Below are 16,821 nucleotides of genomic sequence, written 5' to 3'. Positions count from 1 at the left end.
ACGCTCAACCACTGAGCCACACTGGCTGGGCCAGAGTTGGCTTTTAGATTGGGATCATTTCTTATTCATTCACACCTGAAAACATAAGACATCTAAAGGTTTTTAAAAAAATGTAATGCTTTATATCATGAATATTGCTTTTTTTTAACCCTAAAACAAGCTTGCCCTATAATCTTAATTATATCAGGAGCAGATGTGGATTTAAACATTCTATCTCCTCTCTTTTCTTTCTCTCGCCTCCCACAGGCTGGAACTCAGATCAGTCTGGCCGATTTGCCGTTTTCCAATGAGATTTTCACTCTGTGGTATAATCTGCTTCCTTCTAAGCAAATGCCCTCTAAAACGAATGAAGAAGAACACGAGGATTCAGTATTCCAACCAAACCAGCCACTGGTGGAGCCCATAGACCTGGTGAGTCAAAATGAGAGAAGAAGGTCATTGCGGTTTAATAAACTAACACGGGATAGAAGGCCGTGATGCCAACGTGCTTCATTCACTCTCGCTATCCTCCCTTCCTCCCGCCTCCTAAGAGGAAGGAAAGATAATTTCCCACTGTTTCAAGTTGATAAAGAATCGCTTGTTTCTGCTCACACTTCCTCCCATAAACATAGCCTGACGTGGAGGCGCGTTGTTTTGGGTGACATGAACAACCTTTTGACTTAAGTTTATATTTTTACACGTGGTGTTCATTGTCAAGTTATACACTTGAAACTGTTACATTTTTTGCAGAGGTTAAAATATAACCTTAGTTGTAACATCAAGCTCCACAAATATTTTCTATTACAAAGTGTGTTGTAACCAACAGTCACGCTTCACTACTTCACATCACTACTTCACAGAATTGACTAAGGGGCTCGTCACCGATCTGGCATCTGTGGGTGCTGCTGCTGAGTCACGTTTATAGACTGTCTGTGAGGGAAGACCTTACAGCGTGAGTCAGATGATTAAAGCAACAGGGCTCAGCTGGTCATCTGCGCTGACCCCATGGGCACTGTGGTGGGCGGAGGGAGACGGCGTGTGGGAGAGCCCACGTGACACACCAGCTTCGTGGTCGACACTCAGGCGTTCAGAGTGCTTCCATCACGTCCCCGTGTGCAAGCTTCTTCATAAGCTTTATGCCGTGTAATTCACATGCCATACAGTCCACCCCTTTAAAGTGGACGGTTCCCCATCTGGACCACACAGTTCAGTAGTTTTTAGTTGATTCACAGCCGTGTGCAACCCTCACCACGTCTAACATTAGAACATCGCATCCTCCCAAAAGGGAGCGCGTAGCCTTTAGCTTACAGGCACTCCCAGTTCTGACCCCTGCACCCAAGACAACCATTCATCTTCCTTCTGTCTATAAATTAGTTAATTGTGGGCATTTCATACAAATGGAGTAATGCAATACTTACTCTCTTGTGGCTGTCTTCTTTCACTTAGCATACTGTTTTCAAGATATACCCATATAGTAACATGTATTAGTGCCTTGTTATTTCCAAGTAATATTCCACTGTAGGGATATACCACCTTTTATGTATCTGTTCATCAGCTCATGGCCATTTGGGCTGTTGATATTGTTTTACTCTTATTAATAACGCTGCTATGAACGTTTGTATAAACTTATATGGGACATGTGTCTTCATTTATCTCGGGGACATACCTAGGAGTGGAATGGTTGGGTCAAATGTTGAACATGATTCTAGGTTTCACATATTGAGGAGCTGCCAAACTGTTTCCCAAAGTGGCTGCGCCATTTTATATTCTCGCCAGACCGTCTGAGGTCCGTTTCCCAACCCTCGCCCATGGGTTAATCTGTCTTTTTCACTCCAGCCAGGCTAGTGGGGAGGAAGGGGTTTCTCTGGGTTCATTCTCATTTCCCTAATGACTAAGATGTGGGGCATATTTTCATGGGCTGGTCATTAGTATATCTTTTTTTTTTTTTTAGAACTGTCTATTCAGATCCTTTGTTTGCTTTTTAAATGGGTTATTTATCTTTTTATTATTGAGTTATGGGAGTTCCTCATATATTCTTGATAGAAGTCTCTTATCCAGTAAATGATTGCAAATATTTTCTCTCATGCTTTGGGTTATCGTTTCATTTTCTTGATGGTTTTATTTGCAGTAAAGTTTTAAATTGTGATAAAAATCAAATTGTGTATTTTTTCTTTCATTGCTTATGTTGTTGATGTCACATCTAAGAAGGCTTTGCCAAACTAAACATCACAAAGATTTACTCCTGTGTTTTCTCCTGAGAGTTTTAAAGTTCAGTTTTATTTTTAGGCCTCTGCTTCATTTGTTTTTTTATGTGTGATGTAACGAATGGGTCCAAGTTCATTCTTTTTGTATGTGGGCATGCAGTTGTCCCAACACTATTTATTTAAAAAAACTACTCTTTCTCCCATTGAATTATCTTGCCCAAAATCGATTGACCACAAGTGTGAGCATTTACATTACAGGACTCTAAATTCTGTTCCACTAACCTACATGTCTGTACTTGGGCCAGCACCACACTACTTTGATTACTGTAGTTTATAGTTATTTTGAAATCAGAAAGTATGAGTCATCAAACTTTGTTTTCCTTTTTCAAGATGGTTTGGGCTGTTCAGGGTCCCTTGCATTTCCATATGAATTTTAGCACCAGTTTATCAATTTCCACACACACAAAAAAATAGGGTTTTGATAGAGACTACATTGAGTCAGTAGGTCAGTTGGGGGCATTGTTGCCTTAACGGTGTTAGTCTTCTGGTCCATGAGGACAGGATGTCTTCCCACCTATTTAGGTCTTCCTTAATTTCTTTCAACACTGTTTTGTATTTGTCAGAGACCAAGTTTATGCTTCTTTTGTTAATGTTATTCTTTTTGATGCTCTTGTAAATAGAACTGTTTTCTTAATTACATATTCAGATTATTCATTGCGTAATTAATTTTTGTCTGTTTATCTTGTATCCTGCAATCTTGCTGAACTCATTTATTAGTACTAATAGTTTTTTTTAGTGGATTCCCTAGGATTTTCTATGTATAAGATTATACCTTCCGAAAACAGGGTTAGTTTACTTCTTCCTTTCCAGCTACTTTGTGTTTCTGACTCTTGCCTAGTCTCCCTGGCTGGAGCTCCCAGGGCGGTATGGGAAGAAGTGGTGAGCGCAGGCCTCCTTGTCCTGTGCCTGACCTTCGGGGAAGTTTCAGTCTCTCGCCGCTGAGTGTGACTTTTGCTGTGGGTTTTTGTAGATGTCCTTCCTCACACTGAGGAAGCCCTCCTCCTGGTTTGCTGAGTGTCTTTATCATTATAGGTTATTGGATTGGACAGGAGCTTTTCAGCATTTATTGAGATGATCATGTGGTTTCTGTCCTGTATTCTATTCATATGGTTTATTGATTTTCAGATATTAAGCCAATCTTGCATTCCTAGGATACATCCCCACTTGGTCATGGTGTATAATCCTTTTTATATGTTATTAGATTTAGGTGTGGTTTTTTTTTCCAGCAGTTTACTCTGATGTGCTAATATGATTTGTGTGTGTGTTTATTCTAGTGAAATTCTCCATCATTTTATCCGTTTTCTTAAATATATTAACTGTAAAATTATAAATTTCTTCTCTAAGTAACTGCAGTGCATAGGTCACTGGTGAGTCTGCCTCTTTTAAATATATTTTATTGATTTTTTACAGAGAGGGAGGGAGAGGGATAGAGAGTTAAAAACATCGATGAGAGAGAAACATCGATCAGCTGCCTCCTGCACACTCCCTACTGGGTATGTGCCTGCAACAAGGTACATGCCCCTGACTAGAATCGAACCTGGGACCTGTGAGTCCGCAGGCTGATGCTCTGTCCACTGAGCCAAACCTGTTAGGGCGAGTCTGCCTCTTTTGTCTGTTGTTTATCTCGGCCTCGGTCACTGGGTCTGTTGTCAGTGGAATGCTGGGAGTTACGTCTGAAAGTGCAGAGGCTCTGGCTGCAGGCCTCCTCTGGAGAGGGTGTGCTCCTCTCCTGGAAGGCAGCTCACAACTGGGGGCCCTGAATTCCAGCTTTTCTCCCCTAGGAAGGCGAGACGACTGGAATGCCTCCAGCCGGCTACACGTTGCTTTGTTTCTCAGCTCCTTGCTTGCACGATGGCAGCTTAGGAATGGCAGGTGCCTCTGTGGGAGTCACTTTAGAGTCGCTTTCGCCGGTCCCTTGCTTGCTGGCAGCACCGTCTGTTGGTCTGAGGGCCTCCCACCAGAATTGGCATGTGCCCCCCCCCCGCCCGCCCCCTCTGGGAGAAGAGTGCAGTGGTGGTCGGTCGTCTGCCTGCAGTTCCCTCGGCCAGGGCCTTGGCCCTCTGGTACCCAGAGCCTTTGTGGCTCTTCATTGCATAGAAACACCTGGAGTTTCTGTTGGTTTTATTCTGTTCGTCTTTCATAGTCTCAGCAGGAGAACTGGGTCTAGTCCGGCTTCCTTTTCACAACTGGAAGTCCCACCTGATGAGTAGCTCACTTATTTCTGGAAGGGCACCTGTTCATGCCATCTGTTCCGCTCTCCCCAGGATGCAGTGTCAGCCTTACTCGCAAGAACATCGGCGGAGCTGCTGGCCGTGGAACAAGAATTAGCACAAGAAGAAGAAGAACCGGGGCCGGGAGAGGAGCAAAGGGGTCCAGATGGAGACTGGTAAGGCCTCCCCCTCCTTTTGCTGTTGGGAGCTCAAGGAGGATGCGCTCCGTTTCTCATAAGAAACTTTCAGCCCGGCCTGTGGCTCAGTGGTTGAGCGTCGACCTAGGAACCAGGAGGTCATGGTTCTACTGATCAGGGCACATGGCCGGGTTGCAGGTTCGATCCCCAGGAGGGGGCGTGCAGGAGGAGGCAGCCAATCAATTATATATAAAAAATTTTAATTTTTATGTATAACTAGAAGCCCGGTGCGTGAAATTCGTGCCCTGGGGGAGGGGGGGTCCCTCAGCCAGCCTCCACCCTGTCCAATCTGGGAGCCCTCAGGGGTGTCAGTAGAGTTTGTACAGAACACATATGTTGTGAAGCCCCCACTTATCACAGCACCGAAACCCATGCCATGGCTTTTGTTGACGACAAGGTCACACGGCTTGAAGGGTCTTCTGTTATTTCAATAGTAAAACTCCCTTCCCACGGCTTCTGCCCCTGTGGACCCTGAGCTCAGGGGATCATGGGTATTTTTACTCCTCATGTCTTTATCCACGCTTAGCAGAGAGTCACTCTGTTCCATTCTACAGTTAAGTTTACAAGACATGGCCCAGCCAGCATGGCTCAGTGGTTGAGCGTCGACCTAAGAACCTGGAGGTCACGGTTCGATTCCCGGTCAGGGCACATGTCTGGGTTGTGGGTTTGATCCCCAGTGTGGGGTGTGCAGGAGGCAGCCAATTAACGATTCTCTCTCATCATTGATGTTTCTATCTCTCTCTCCCTCTCCCTTCCTCTCTGAAATGAATAGAACTATATTTTAAAAATTTTTTATAAGACACGGACAACTAACACCAAGTTATATTCTAGGGAGTGACAGTATTTTAAACGGCGGGGCTAACCTTAATATTTGATTTTCAGTATATTTCTATCTTAATCTGTAGGAATTAGGTCAAATTGCATGAGTTTGGCATTTTCATACCTAACTATGGTGACTTTGCTGTCGGTTGCTGGAGAGAACTTTATTTTTCATGATCATTTAGTAAACAGGGCTTGGATTGTGATGTGTGTCCACGGTTCCCTGCCCTGGTACCAGGTGGAGGTCCCAGGATGCACTGTGCTGGGACACGCTGGCTGGACTTAGAGTGTGTCTCGCTTCGTTTCTCCGAAGGTTGGCGATGCTGAGAGAGGCCTCTGACGAAGTGGTGGCTGAGGAAGAGGCCGACATGGCATTGCCCGGGGACAGCAGGCGAATGGGAGACCTAAGCTCATGCCCGAGTGTGCCCGAGACAGCTGAAGACACGAGGAGGGGAGGAAACAGCTGTGCCAACAGCCCTGGCAGCCAGCCCCCTCCGGGAATGCCCACCCTGGTGAGTACTTCCAGCTGCACTGTCCCCAGGCAGGGCTCTTATAGGCACCCTGTCGGCTGAGTTTGTCTCTTCGGGTATAACCACACCAAGACTTTGCAGAAGCTGATCGCCATAGGCATCGATGGAGTCGGCTATCAGAAGCATCGTAAATGCTTTAAAATTGTACCAGGTGTACCGGTTAATAACGCGGATTTTGTAATCAAAGAAAACACGATAATTTCAAGAGAAACATCAAAAGTGCTTTATTCAAAGTAATGTCCATTGCTAGCTACATATTTCCCCCATCTTTCAGGTAATTTGTGAATACTATCCCAATAGAACTTTTCTTGTTTTGAGGCAAACCATTCAGAGACCCAATTTCCCACTTCTTCGTACGTTTTGAAGTGCTGCTCAGAAAGTGCGTGTGCCATCGATCGGAACAAGTGGTAATCTGAAGGAGCAAGGTCTGGTGAATACGGCGGGTGGGTTAATACTTCCCAGGCAAGATCTTTAAACGTGTCTTTAACTGGTTTTGAAGTGTGTGATGGTGCGTTATCATGAAGCAAAATTATTTTGCCATGTCTTCTGGCACATTCTGGTCATTTCACGATCAAAGCATGGTTCAAATTGATTATTTGTTGTCGGTAGCGATCCGTATTAACGGTTTCACCTGGTTTTAAAAGCTCATAATACACCACACCTTCCTGATCCCACCAAACGCAGAGCATTGTCTTCTTTCCAAAGCGATTTGGCCTTGCAGTCGATGTTGACGGTTGACCTGGATCAACCCATGATTTTGTGCGTTTGGGATTCTCAAAATAAATCCACTTTTCATCACCAGTCACAATTCAGTGCAAAAAAGACTTTCATGCTGTTGAAGCAAAATTTTAATGATGACTTTTCGGTTTTCCATTTTTCTTTCGTTCAGTTGATGTGGCACCCATTTTCCTTCTTTTAAAATCTTTCCCATTGCTTATAAACGATCGGAAATCGTTTGCTAAGCAACATTTAATCTTTCTGCAAGTTGTTTTTGAGTTTGACATGCATCTTCATCCAATAATGCTTGTAATTGTTGGTCTTCAAACTTTTTTGGTAGACCTGGATATTATTTGTCTTTCACATCGAAATCATCACTTTTAAAGCGTTTAAACCAGTGTTCACTGGTATCTTGAGATGGAGCATGTTCACCATAAGTTTCCCAAAGTATACGATAACTTTCAGCAGCACTTTTCTTCAAAATAAAGTAATGAATTAAAACTTCCCGCAAATGCTCTTTTTTTGGCACGAAATTTGACATTTTTTCCCCCTAATCCCCTCAAGGTCGGCATTCTGCGAAATTTGACATTTTTAAGCGTAAAAATATCTATGATGTTAACGCCTTCAGAAAATTTGACATATGAAGTTTTGAAGCGTGCTGTCAATACAACAAAATAGCATACATATCAAATCGCATATAAACATATGTGAAACTCCATCTATTGAAAAAAATCCGCATTATTAACTGGTACACCTGGTAAATGGGCCCCAAATATTCATTCCCCACTTAGCTTTTATAGGAGAAGGTAAATAGTGGTACTTAGATCTGGTGACTGCTCTGTGAGTGTTTCTTAAAAGCATTTTCAGAATTTCCTGGGTGACACCAGGATGATTACTTAATTGCATTAAGTTTCATAAATGTTGTAAGTTTATTTCCACTTCAAACATGCAGTAAACATTTAAAGTTCACGCCTGTTAGAGGGTGTTCTGATTGGAGGTGGCAGATGACCCAGTCCAGGCTCAGGCTAGTTCAGTGGCAGACACATTGAGGGGACATTATGTTCAAGCTTTGAGGGTGCCGGCAAACTTGGGATGTTATAACAAGCTTAGACAATTCCTTATTCCTGAGAAAAGCAATACCGCATGTTCCCTGGCTGAAAACTTCATATGGGTGGGTACGTATAGCTGCATAGTCCACGTAAGCCTATAACTTTGCAGTAGATTTCATTTTCTTGTTTAATTACCTTTATCCTTTATTCTGGAAAAAGCACTCATCCGTTGAATGCTATTTAATGATGAGGCATGTCCAGATAAGATTGTTCATAGAGCCCGTTTACCTCTGTCAACGGAAACCTTCATTCTTTAGGCCTAATCTGTTAGGACAGAGATCACCCTACCCACCCCCTCCGTGGTCGTCTCCTGGGGTCCCTTCAGGAGTCACGAGGCCCCTCTCTCAGAAGAGGCCCTGGTGCTGGATGGGTCTGTGGTGTTAGGTTAGGTCTTTCTTTTGTCCTTAGAAGAACGGGGCATAAATGAGCCCACGTGTGTCAGCTCCTGACGAAGGCCTTCCATTGCAGGTTGATAAGGAGACAAACACAGAGGAGGCCGAGGACGCCGGCCTGGCGGTTCGGCCCAAAGAGCACAGCGGGCTGAGCGCGCGGCAGCGCCCCCTGGTGAGGAGCAGCGTGATCGTGCGCTCGCAGACCTTCTCGCCCGGGGAGCGCAGCCAGTACATCTGCCGGGTAAGGACCAGGCCCTGCCCAGGGCGGAACATGGTACATGCCCGGGACATGCACATGTGGTGGGCATCTCAAACTCCGACCACAGATAGGAACCGCTAGGAGTGCTTTCATAAAATACTCATAAATATCACACTCTTGTGGTTCGTTTTAGTTTGGTTTTGGGGTCCCCCCCTTTCCTAAATTTAATGCCTCATTGGCTCTAGGGCCATTTATTTGGCAAATATGTGAAGTTGCAGACCTGGCTACTGAGTACACTTGGACTTGGGTCTGTATTTAGAAACTGCAGGTGATCTGAGGGTTATCTTTTGTAGACCTCTGTGCACGTTACACACCACGTTGGTCCTGCTGGACCAAAAACTGTGAATTGGGTTTTAGAACCAAGTCATCTTTTAGTGATGGCGCTAGGCACCGAATCAGGTTCACAGTTCTGTGGCGAATGTTGTGGGACTTATACCAGTTTACCCACCTCTAGTTCCAGTAGAATTTATGGCTTCTAGTAATATAGGTTCAGTATTATAAAATCGGGTGGAAAGTGCTGTTATAATGTATTTGTTTGACTCAACAAATGTGTTTATTAGCACCTGCTGTTAAGCATGTTTCTAGCTCCTTGGGATCTGTCTGAACCAGGGACCCAAGCTCTGCCCTTGCAGAGCTGCGTTCTTGTGGGCCGAGCCCAGCGATGAGCAGTGGACACGATGTGTCTGGGATGGGGACAGGGCTGTGAAGGCGAGGGGCTGGGATGCTGAGGCGAGGGGCGCAGGTTTAAGTAGGTTCGAGTGGGCTCACTGATGAGGTGACATTTCAGCAACTCCCTGGTGCCGGCGAGGGGGAGCGAATGGGCTGACTGGGCTAAGAGTTGTCTAGGTTGTGCAAACTGTGTCTCAACGCCAACCTGTACATCAGCTTTTCTTTTAAAAATAAATGTTGTGGGCCCTAGCCAGTTTGGGTCAGTGGATAGAGCGTCAGCCTGCAGACTGAAGGGTCCCAGGTTCGATTCTGGTCAAGGGCACATGCCTGGGTTGTGGGCTTGATTCCCAGTAGGGGGACATGCAGGAGGCAGCCGATCAATGATTCTCCCTCATCATTGATGTTTCTGTCTCTCCATCTCCTTCCTCTCAGAAATCAATTTTTTAAAATAAAATTAAATAAATGTTGGGGGGGAAAATAAATAAAATTAAATAAATGTTGCATATTCGCTGAAAACAAAAAGGATCATTTTCTGTCAGAGTCTGTGCAATTATCTTAACCATGACTTCTGATAACTGCCACCAGAAGGCACTTGTTTAAATTATTCCCAAAGATTAAGTCATTTAAGGAAAAAACGGCACAGGGCAAAGCGTGTTTGGGGAGGATTTTCTGTAAGAGATAAGCTGTTATCACCATCCCTTTGTCGGCTCTGTTATGCAGTGATTTTCTTTCTTTTTTTAATCCTTTATTCCAGTTAAATCGCAGTGACAGTGACAGCTCAACCCTGGCTAAAAAGTCTCTGTTTGTGAGAAACTCCACTGAGCGGCGCAGTTTGAGGGTCAAAAGGGTACGTGTTCCGTCAGCACCGCCCGGTCCTACCCCACCCGGAGTCCTGGCTGCCGCGTCCGCGCCGACTGGCTCTTAGGCTCTTGAGTGAAGCCGCTGTGATGACAGGGATGCACATGTTCCAGACCTTCACGCTAGGAGGTTCAAGTTTCAGTCCCTTCTCTCTTCTGTCAAATAGTCCAGCTTCTATTAGTAATCTCCTATTTTCCATTCCCGCTGCCAGCTCTGTAGGCAGGAAGTGCCCTCCTGTTCCCCTGCGTATGGTCTCGCCCAGCCTCCTTTGAAGTCCTGTCCCCAGGCCAGTCCGGCCCAGGCTGAGCGACCGCCCTCCCCTGAGTCCTGTGGCACAACGGTCCCACCTCACAGTCTCCTCCAGCCTCTAACTCCTCCTCAAGGTCACACACTGCCCTCCCCTCCCCTGAGTCCTGTGGCACAGGATCCCCACCTCACAGACCCCCATGTCCTCTAACTCCTCCTCAAGGTCACACACTGTGTCCTCTCCCTAGGGTTTTGCCCACAGACCCCAGCGGACATTCATTCATACATATTCAGGTTTTTTATTGATAAACCAATAAGACTGGCTGCAGGAAGAACAGCCGAGATGCGGGGGTGAGAGCTGATATGAGATGATGGGAAACGGAGGAAGGGGCCAGGATTGAAGCGTTGCTTAGAGGAGGGATCAGATCTGAGCCCCGCCGACCGCGGCCTTCCAGCCGGCACTCACAGGCATGAGGCAAAAGGTGTGAGCGCGGGGAGAGTGTGTGTCCTGAAATGAAGGACTTTAGGTTCCGCACACTCATTGGTTTTCCCAGAGGGCGGCCTTCGTGCAGCCGAGTGGCCAGGCCGAGGAGGCTCTCTATGGTGATAACGGGAAAGTCTCAGGCTGGAACAGTGAAGGTTTGCTTCTTGCTCAGCACTTGCTCATGCTGTTTGGCTGGGTATCCTGCTGCTGTGTCCTCCCTCAGGACCCGTCTCGGATGCAGCGGGTGCAAGAAGCGTGCAGACTGACACTGGTGTTGAAAGCTTCCGCCTGGAGTGACACACGGCACTGCCGCTGACCGTCACTGGCCAGGGCTCGTCACTCGGCGGGCGAGGCCTCCCCTGGGAGCCAGGAGCTGCCACCCCCGGTGCCAGGAAGCAGGGGCAGCGGGTGACAGGGGCGGTGCGCTCAGGGTGTTTCGTGGTTTGTTTTCCAACCTCCCAGGCGGTTTGCCAGCCCGTCCTCCGAAGAGCGGCCCAGGAGTGCCCGGTGCGCACGTCCCTGGACCTGGAGCTGGACCTGCAGGCCTCGCTCACCCGCCAGAGCCGCCTCAACGACGAGCTGCAGGCGCTGCGGGACCTGCGGCAGAGGCTGGAGGAGCTGAAGGCCCAGGGGCAGACGGACCTCCCGCCCGGCGTGCTGGAGGACGACCGCTTCCAGAGGCTGCTGCGCGAGGCCGAGAAGCAGGTACAGCCCCGGGCGCCGCGCCGCCTGGGGGGTGGGAGGGCAGCGTCCCTCCAAGGCTGCCTCCTCGCCTCCTCAGCTGGCTCGGCTCTTCAAACCCCTTTCCAACAGCTTGGAGCACCTTTCTGTTGTGGCCTTTTTAAACCCAGGATGTAGCTGAGAGTGGTCCTGCCACCCGGTGCCGTCAGAGGGGCCGCCCCTCCGCCGCTCCACACCCCATCCCGCAGCCGCTCTGGGGCCACTGGCCTCCGGACCCAGGGGAGCGTGCAGCGAGGGCAGCGGTCTTCACTTCTCCGCGTTTTCCTTCGTCTCCACATGAGACTTGGCAGATAAACACAGTAAAACTTTTAACACCAGTGGTCACCTGTGTTTGAAATTGCGTGGCCACATCACCGTGGATGTACCCCTAATTTTAACGCTCCCGAGTTTCCACATTCTGTTACCTTCAGGGAAGGTCACGCTGCACACATTCTCCCTTCACACATTCCCCCTACAAACGGCTGTATAAAACAGCATAGAAAATCCCTGATTTAAAAATAGGGTATTTTAAAGGAAAATTTCTATTAGTTTCCCTCCTAAATAGAAAGTTCAAGAGCCTTCATATTGATGACATTGATTTATTCTCTCAAGATTAGAGTTTATATTTTAGTATAGGAGCATATGTTTACATCTATAATAATAATAGTGTAATATGCTAATTAGACCAGACGTCCTTCCAGACGAAGCCGTGGTGGCGGCGGGGGACAAGCCCCTTGCACGAATTCCATGCATCGGGCCTCTAGTCAACATATAATATACAAATAGAATTGTCCGCGTAGCTGAATTATTACAAATGCCAAAACATTATTTTCTTTCAACCCTTTTGGATGGAAATCTGAAATAGATTCGTCGCCTCCTTAAATCTAATAGAAGCTTCTGTCCATAATATAAACTCTTTTCGGCCCAAAATGATTTCTTAATCATATAGAGTATGGTACTTTAGTGAAACTTTGAGTCATTTAACTGACTAGCACTACTAATTCTAGATGGAACTCAGAGATAAAATTTCAGAGATCAAACTGATACCAATAACTTTTAAAGAAAGTTTAAGCAACAAAACCTATTATGTATCTGTCTTATATCCCACCTGATAAAAAGAACCCTCTCAGAGAATGTCTGTTCAGCAGGGAGTTGAATGGTAGGTCTCCTATTAGATGCCACAGCAGATAACAGGGTAATTAGACACTGTCATGCCCTTGAAGGGCTTGTGGTTTGGTATAGGAGATGAGCCAGAAAGGCTTCCTGGAGGAAGTGGCATTTCCCTGGTCTGGAAAGTGGGTGGTGAACTTCGTCCCAGGCAAGGGTGCAGAGGCCAGCAGTGGGGTCCCAGCACTGACAGCACAGGCCCCGGAGCGCTCCCGGCAGGGAAGGGCCACGGACGGGAGCCTCTAGGACAGCAGTCTTTCTGAAAAATGCAATGTTGAGTTAAAGGCTGAAATGCCCTAGCCCTATGTTTGTGACCTTAATAACCATCATCGTCTTCACTCTCGAGTCTTTCAATTCAACATTAGCACTAATTCCAAACGGTTGGTTGACCTTGACCAACTTTAATATCCTGAAGAAGCATTGCAGTCTCTCACCCTCATGGGTCAAAGGTTTGCAAAGCTGGGTTCGAGTTTTACGACTAGACATGAGCGGGACTTTACATCTTCGCATTTTGTAAACAGAGCCTGCCAGGCGGCCATGCTGTTCGCAGTCAGGTGCTGGTGACGCTCGGCTGGTCCCTGGAGGAGCGTAGGAAATTGGGAAGTTCTGGTTCCCATCCGGTGGGGTGGCCTGGGTGTGTCCAGACCGTAGAAGTTCTCTGAGCTGTACACTTATGTCACCTTTTGGGAATGTGAATTCTATTTCCGTTAACAGCTTTTAAATGGCTAAGACAGAGAAAGGGGTTGAAAAGGTGGATAAGGGGTTGAAAGTATGTTTCCCAGAACGTCAGCAGTGGACGTTCCTTGGACATGATGCTAGGGTAGTTTTTCATTTCCTTTCTGAGGGTTCTGAGGTTTTCCAGCTGCCTAAACAGTCACCCTGCCTGGGAAACAAGGCATTTTTAATGTGATACCACGGACAAGCCCGAATCCGTGGCCGCTGCACCTCCGCAGGGTCTTGCACTTGAGTGTCGTCCGCGGTGGTGAGAAGACTCCACCCCGTCGGCCGCCGAGTGCCCGCTGGCTTTAGTTTGTATCCTTGAAGCCTGTAGCCGTCTCTGGGTGTCTCTGATTGGGGTTTATTTCTTTGCCAGGCTGAGCAGTCCAAAGAGGAGCAGAAGCAAGACCTGAACGCGGAGAAACTGCTGAGGCAGGTCTCCAAGGACGTGTGTCGGCTGCGGGAGCAGAGCCGCAAGGTGCCTCGGCAGGTGCAGTCCTTCAGGTAACCGGCCTCGGCTCACGTGGGGGTGGCTCACGTCGGGGCGTCCTCACGCGTCTGAATCACAGAGAAGCCCCCTCGAGTGCCCTGGGCCTTAGTGTCGGGGTGTGAGACGCCCAGCCCTCTCCTCCCAGGGGGGACGGGTGAGTTTCCCTTTGCTCCTCCGGGGCCAGAGGAGCTGGCGCGGTGCCCGCGGGGTCCGCCCGCCGGAGGGAAAGGCAGCCGAGGCGGCGTGGGCTTCAGACTCTGAAAGACGAGTCTGGGCCACAGACTCCGTGGTGAAGAGTCGGGTTCCCCCCGCCCCGCTGCTGCAGACGCACCGTGACAGGGAAGGTGCTCCCGGGGTCCCGCTCGGCGTGAGAGTCTGTGCGCCCTCGGTGCTGTGGGCACCAGGAGGTGCTCCGGCAGGGAAATCGCACGACCTGGCTGCTGCTAAAACCCAAAATAGAGGTTTATAAACACTCCCCTGGCCCTTAACGTACAAGCCCGTTACACCCCCGGCAGGTGATGGAGACGCGTGAGACGGGCCGGCCTGGGGGTGAGGTGGGGAGCGTGGGCTGGCGACTGCACCCGGCTGCCGTTGCACTTGGAGCCAAGAGCCAGCGTCCCTGGCCTTGGGTTTGTCCGAGAAGCGAGGAGTGGGGAGTTTTATGTGCGGGTCTCACACAGGACTGGCAGCTAAGCGAGCAGCTAGATGCCCCACGCGAGCCAAGCAGCCCCTGTGCAGGCCGTGTTCTGGGGTCCCCTTCTGCTTCAGCCACCCCCAACCACACCCACTTGCCTTTTTCAATGCTCACTCTTCCCTCTTATGGAATGGAGCCAACCACCAGCACCTTCCACCACAAAATGGCTCTCGCTCCTGTTTCCATCGTTTTCTCACTCTTCCTTTCTTGCTGTCTCTTTTCCGTGGTCTTTCCACCTCGGCTCTGGCCTCCAACCCTCACCTGCTCCCCATCCAGACCGTGTGGTTCTTGGGTGGGCGGTGCCTCGTCCCCTCGGCTCCCGTGGGTCCGCGAACGAGACCCGCTCAGTAAGCGTGATGGACGGCGCGAGCCAGGGAAGATCCTGTGGGGAAGGGCAGGTGGCTCCTGTCTGGCAGCTAGAAAGGCCCAAAGCCTCCCTGCTCCCCTCTCTGACCTCTGGAGAGCCGCCGCCTCCTCCGCTGCCCCCTCGGGCAGTTTCAGCTGGTCCTGCTCCGGGCACAGGACAGGACAGCGTTACCATCTTCTCCCCTCCCCGAGGCACCCTGCTGCTCACCGGGCTGGTCGTCCTGGTTTTAAAGTGTTCCCCGTGCCACAGAGTTTTCTCTGAGGTTCCTGCAAAGTTCCCTCAGGTTTCAGCCTCTGAACCCTCTCCTACCGGGTTCAGAAACACTCCTACCTGGGCTGGCCCCCCGATGGTTTAAAACTGCCTCACGTTGGAAACCCAGCAAGGAAGGCACTGTCCCTGTCATGGTCTCGGGTGACAGACATGGTCTATGGGTGAGGACGTGTCTGTGGGTGATGGACGTGGTCTGAGGGTGAGGACGTGGTCATGGGTAAGGACGTGTCTGAGGGTGAGGATGTGGTCTGAGGGCGATGGACGTGTCTGTGGGTGAGGACGTGTCTGAGGGTGATGGATGTGTATGGGGGTGAGGACATGGTCTGCGGGTGAGGACGTGGTCTGCAGGAGAGGACGTGGTCTGCAGGAGAGGATGTGGTCTGGGGGCGAGGACGTGTCTGCAGGCGAGGACGTGGTCATGGACGTGTCTGGGGGTGAGGACGTGGTCACGGGTGAGGATGTGGTCTGCGGGTGAGGACGTGGTCTGAGGGTGAGGACGTGGTCATGGGTGAGGACGTGGTCTGGGGTGAGGACGTGTCTGGGGGTGAGGACGTGTCTACGGGTGAGGACGTGGTCGCGGGTGATGGACGTGGTCGCGGGTGAGGACGTGGTCTGAGGGTGAGGACGTGGTCTGCTGGTGAGGACGTGGTCTGTGGGTGATGGACGTGGTCTGGGGGTGAGGACGTGGTCTGCGGGTGAGGACGTGGTCTGCGGGTGAGGACGTGGTCTGCTGGTGAGGACGTGGTCTGCTGGTGAGGACGTGGTCTGCGGGTGAGGACGTGGTCTGGGGGTGAGGACGTGGTCTGTGGGTGATGGACGTGGTCTGTGGGTGAGGACGTGTCTGCGGGTGAGGACGTGGTCTGCGGGTGAGGACGTGGTCTGGGGGTGAGGACGTGGTCTGTGGGTGATGGACGTGGTCTGTGGGTGTGGATGTGGTCAGACGTGGTCTGCAGGTGACGGATGTGGTGTGCAGGTGGTGGACGGGAGCCAGAGCTGGGGTCCTTCACCCGCTGTGAAGGGCAGAGGCCCTTGATTTTAAGCGGAGGTCTCCCTCAGGACAAGAGCTCGAGGGGACTCCGCAGGAGGCCATGACTGTTTCTGCTGGTCGCAGTGTGTTCAGCACCACACTGAGGGGGGTTTGTTCCTCGCCCGACTCTAGGGAGAAGATCGCCTACTTCACCCGAGCGAAGATAAGCATCCCGTCGCTGCCGGCCGACGACGTGTGACGCGTCCTGCAGAAATGGGTGTCTCCCCGGCCCCTTAGGGAGGAAGAGACTGAGCACTGTGGTGGGTCTGTCGGGGGGAGGGTGTGTAACTGTCAACTCTCAAAGAGCTGTTATTTCTCATCAGAATTTCGACATGCTAATTTGTAAAGGACTTGGAATATAATTCTTATATAAAAAGGTAAGAAAAGTCAGGTAACCAAGCGGGCTCATCCGGTGCCCAGATGTTGTACAGCAGGAGTGGGTTGTAAACGGAATCGGGCGGAGCCAGGGCTGACCTGGCGAACCGGCCGAGGCGGCTCTTGCTCTTCCTGGTTTTCCTGCGAAGGCCGGGAAGCTGGCCCGAGCGCCCGCGGTGACTTGTACTCGAGAGCAGCAAGTTCAACGTGAATGAGCTTCGTAGCGGAGCTCCAGGGCCACCTGAAGCAGGTGCTGTGTTC

General features: G+C 49.7%; 1 protein-coding gene across 1 annotated transcript in view; it reads left to right on the top strand.

The window, feature by feature from the left end:
* The window catches only part of WWC2 (WW and C2 domain containing 2), a 125,585-nt gene extending 109,024 nt beyond the window's left edge, over positions 1 to 16,561 (top strand). Inside the window, exons 17-24 of the mRNA XM_006106412.3 lie at positions 247 to 411; positions 4,508 to 4,629; positions 5,783 to 5,981; positions 8,294 to 8,458; positions 9,900 to 9,992; positions 11,196 to 11,438; positions 13,714 to 13,841; positions 16,318 to 16,561. Coding sequence (XP_006106474.1) covers positions 247 to 411; positions 4,508 to 4,629; positions 5,783 to 5,981; positions 8,294 to 8,458; positions 9,900 to 9,992; positions 11,196 to 11,438; positions 13,714 to 13,841; positions 16,318 to 16,384 — 1,182 coding nt within the window. The 3' untranslated portion in view covers positions 16,385 to 16,561. The remainder of the gene's footprint in view (positions 1 to 246; positions 412 to 4,507; positions 4,630 to 5,782; positions 5,982 to 8,293; positions 8,459 to 9,899; positions 9,993 to 11,195; positions 11,439 to 13,713; positions 13,842 to 16,317) is intronic.
* Positions 16,562 to 16,821: the final 260 nt, after the last annotated feature.

This window comes from Myotis lucifugus, unplaced genomic scaffold, assembly GCF_000147115.1.
Source record: "Myotis lucifugus unplaced genomic scaffold, Myoluc2.0 scaffold_821, whole genome shotgun sequence".
Lineage (NCBI taxonomy): Eukaryota > Metazoa > Chordata > Mammalia > Chiroptera > Vespertilionidae > Myotis > Myotis lucifugus.
Note: the sequence above shows the minus strand (reverse complement) of the source record. Positions and strands in the feature narration are given on the sequence as shown.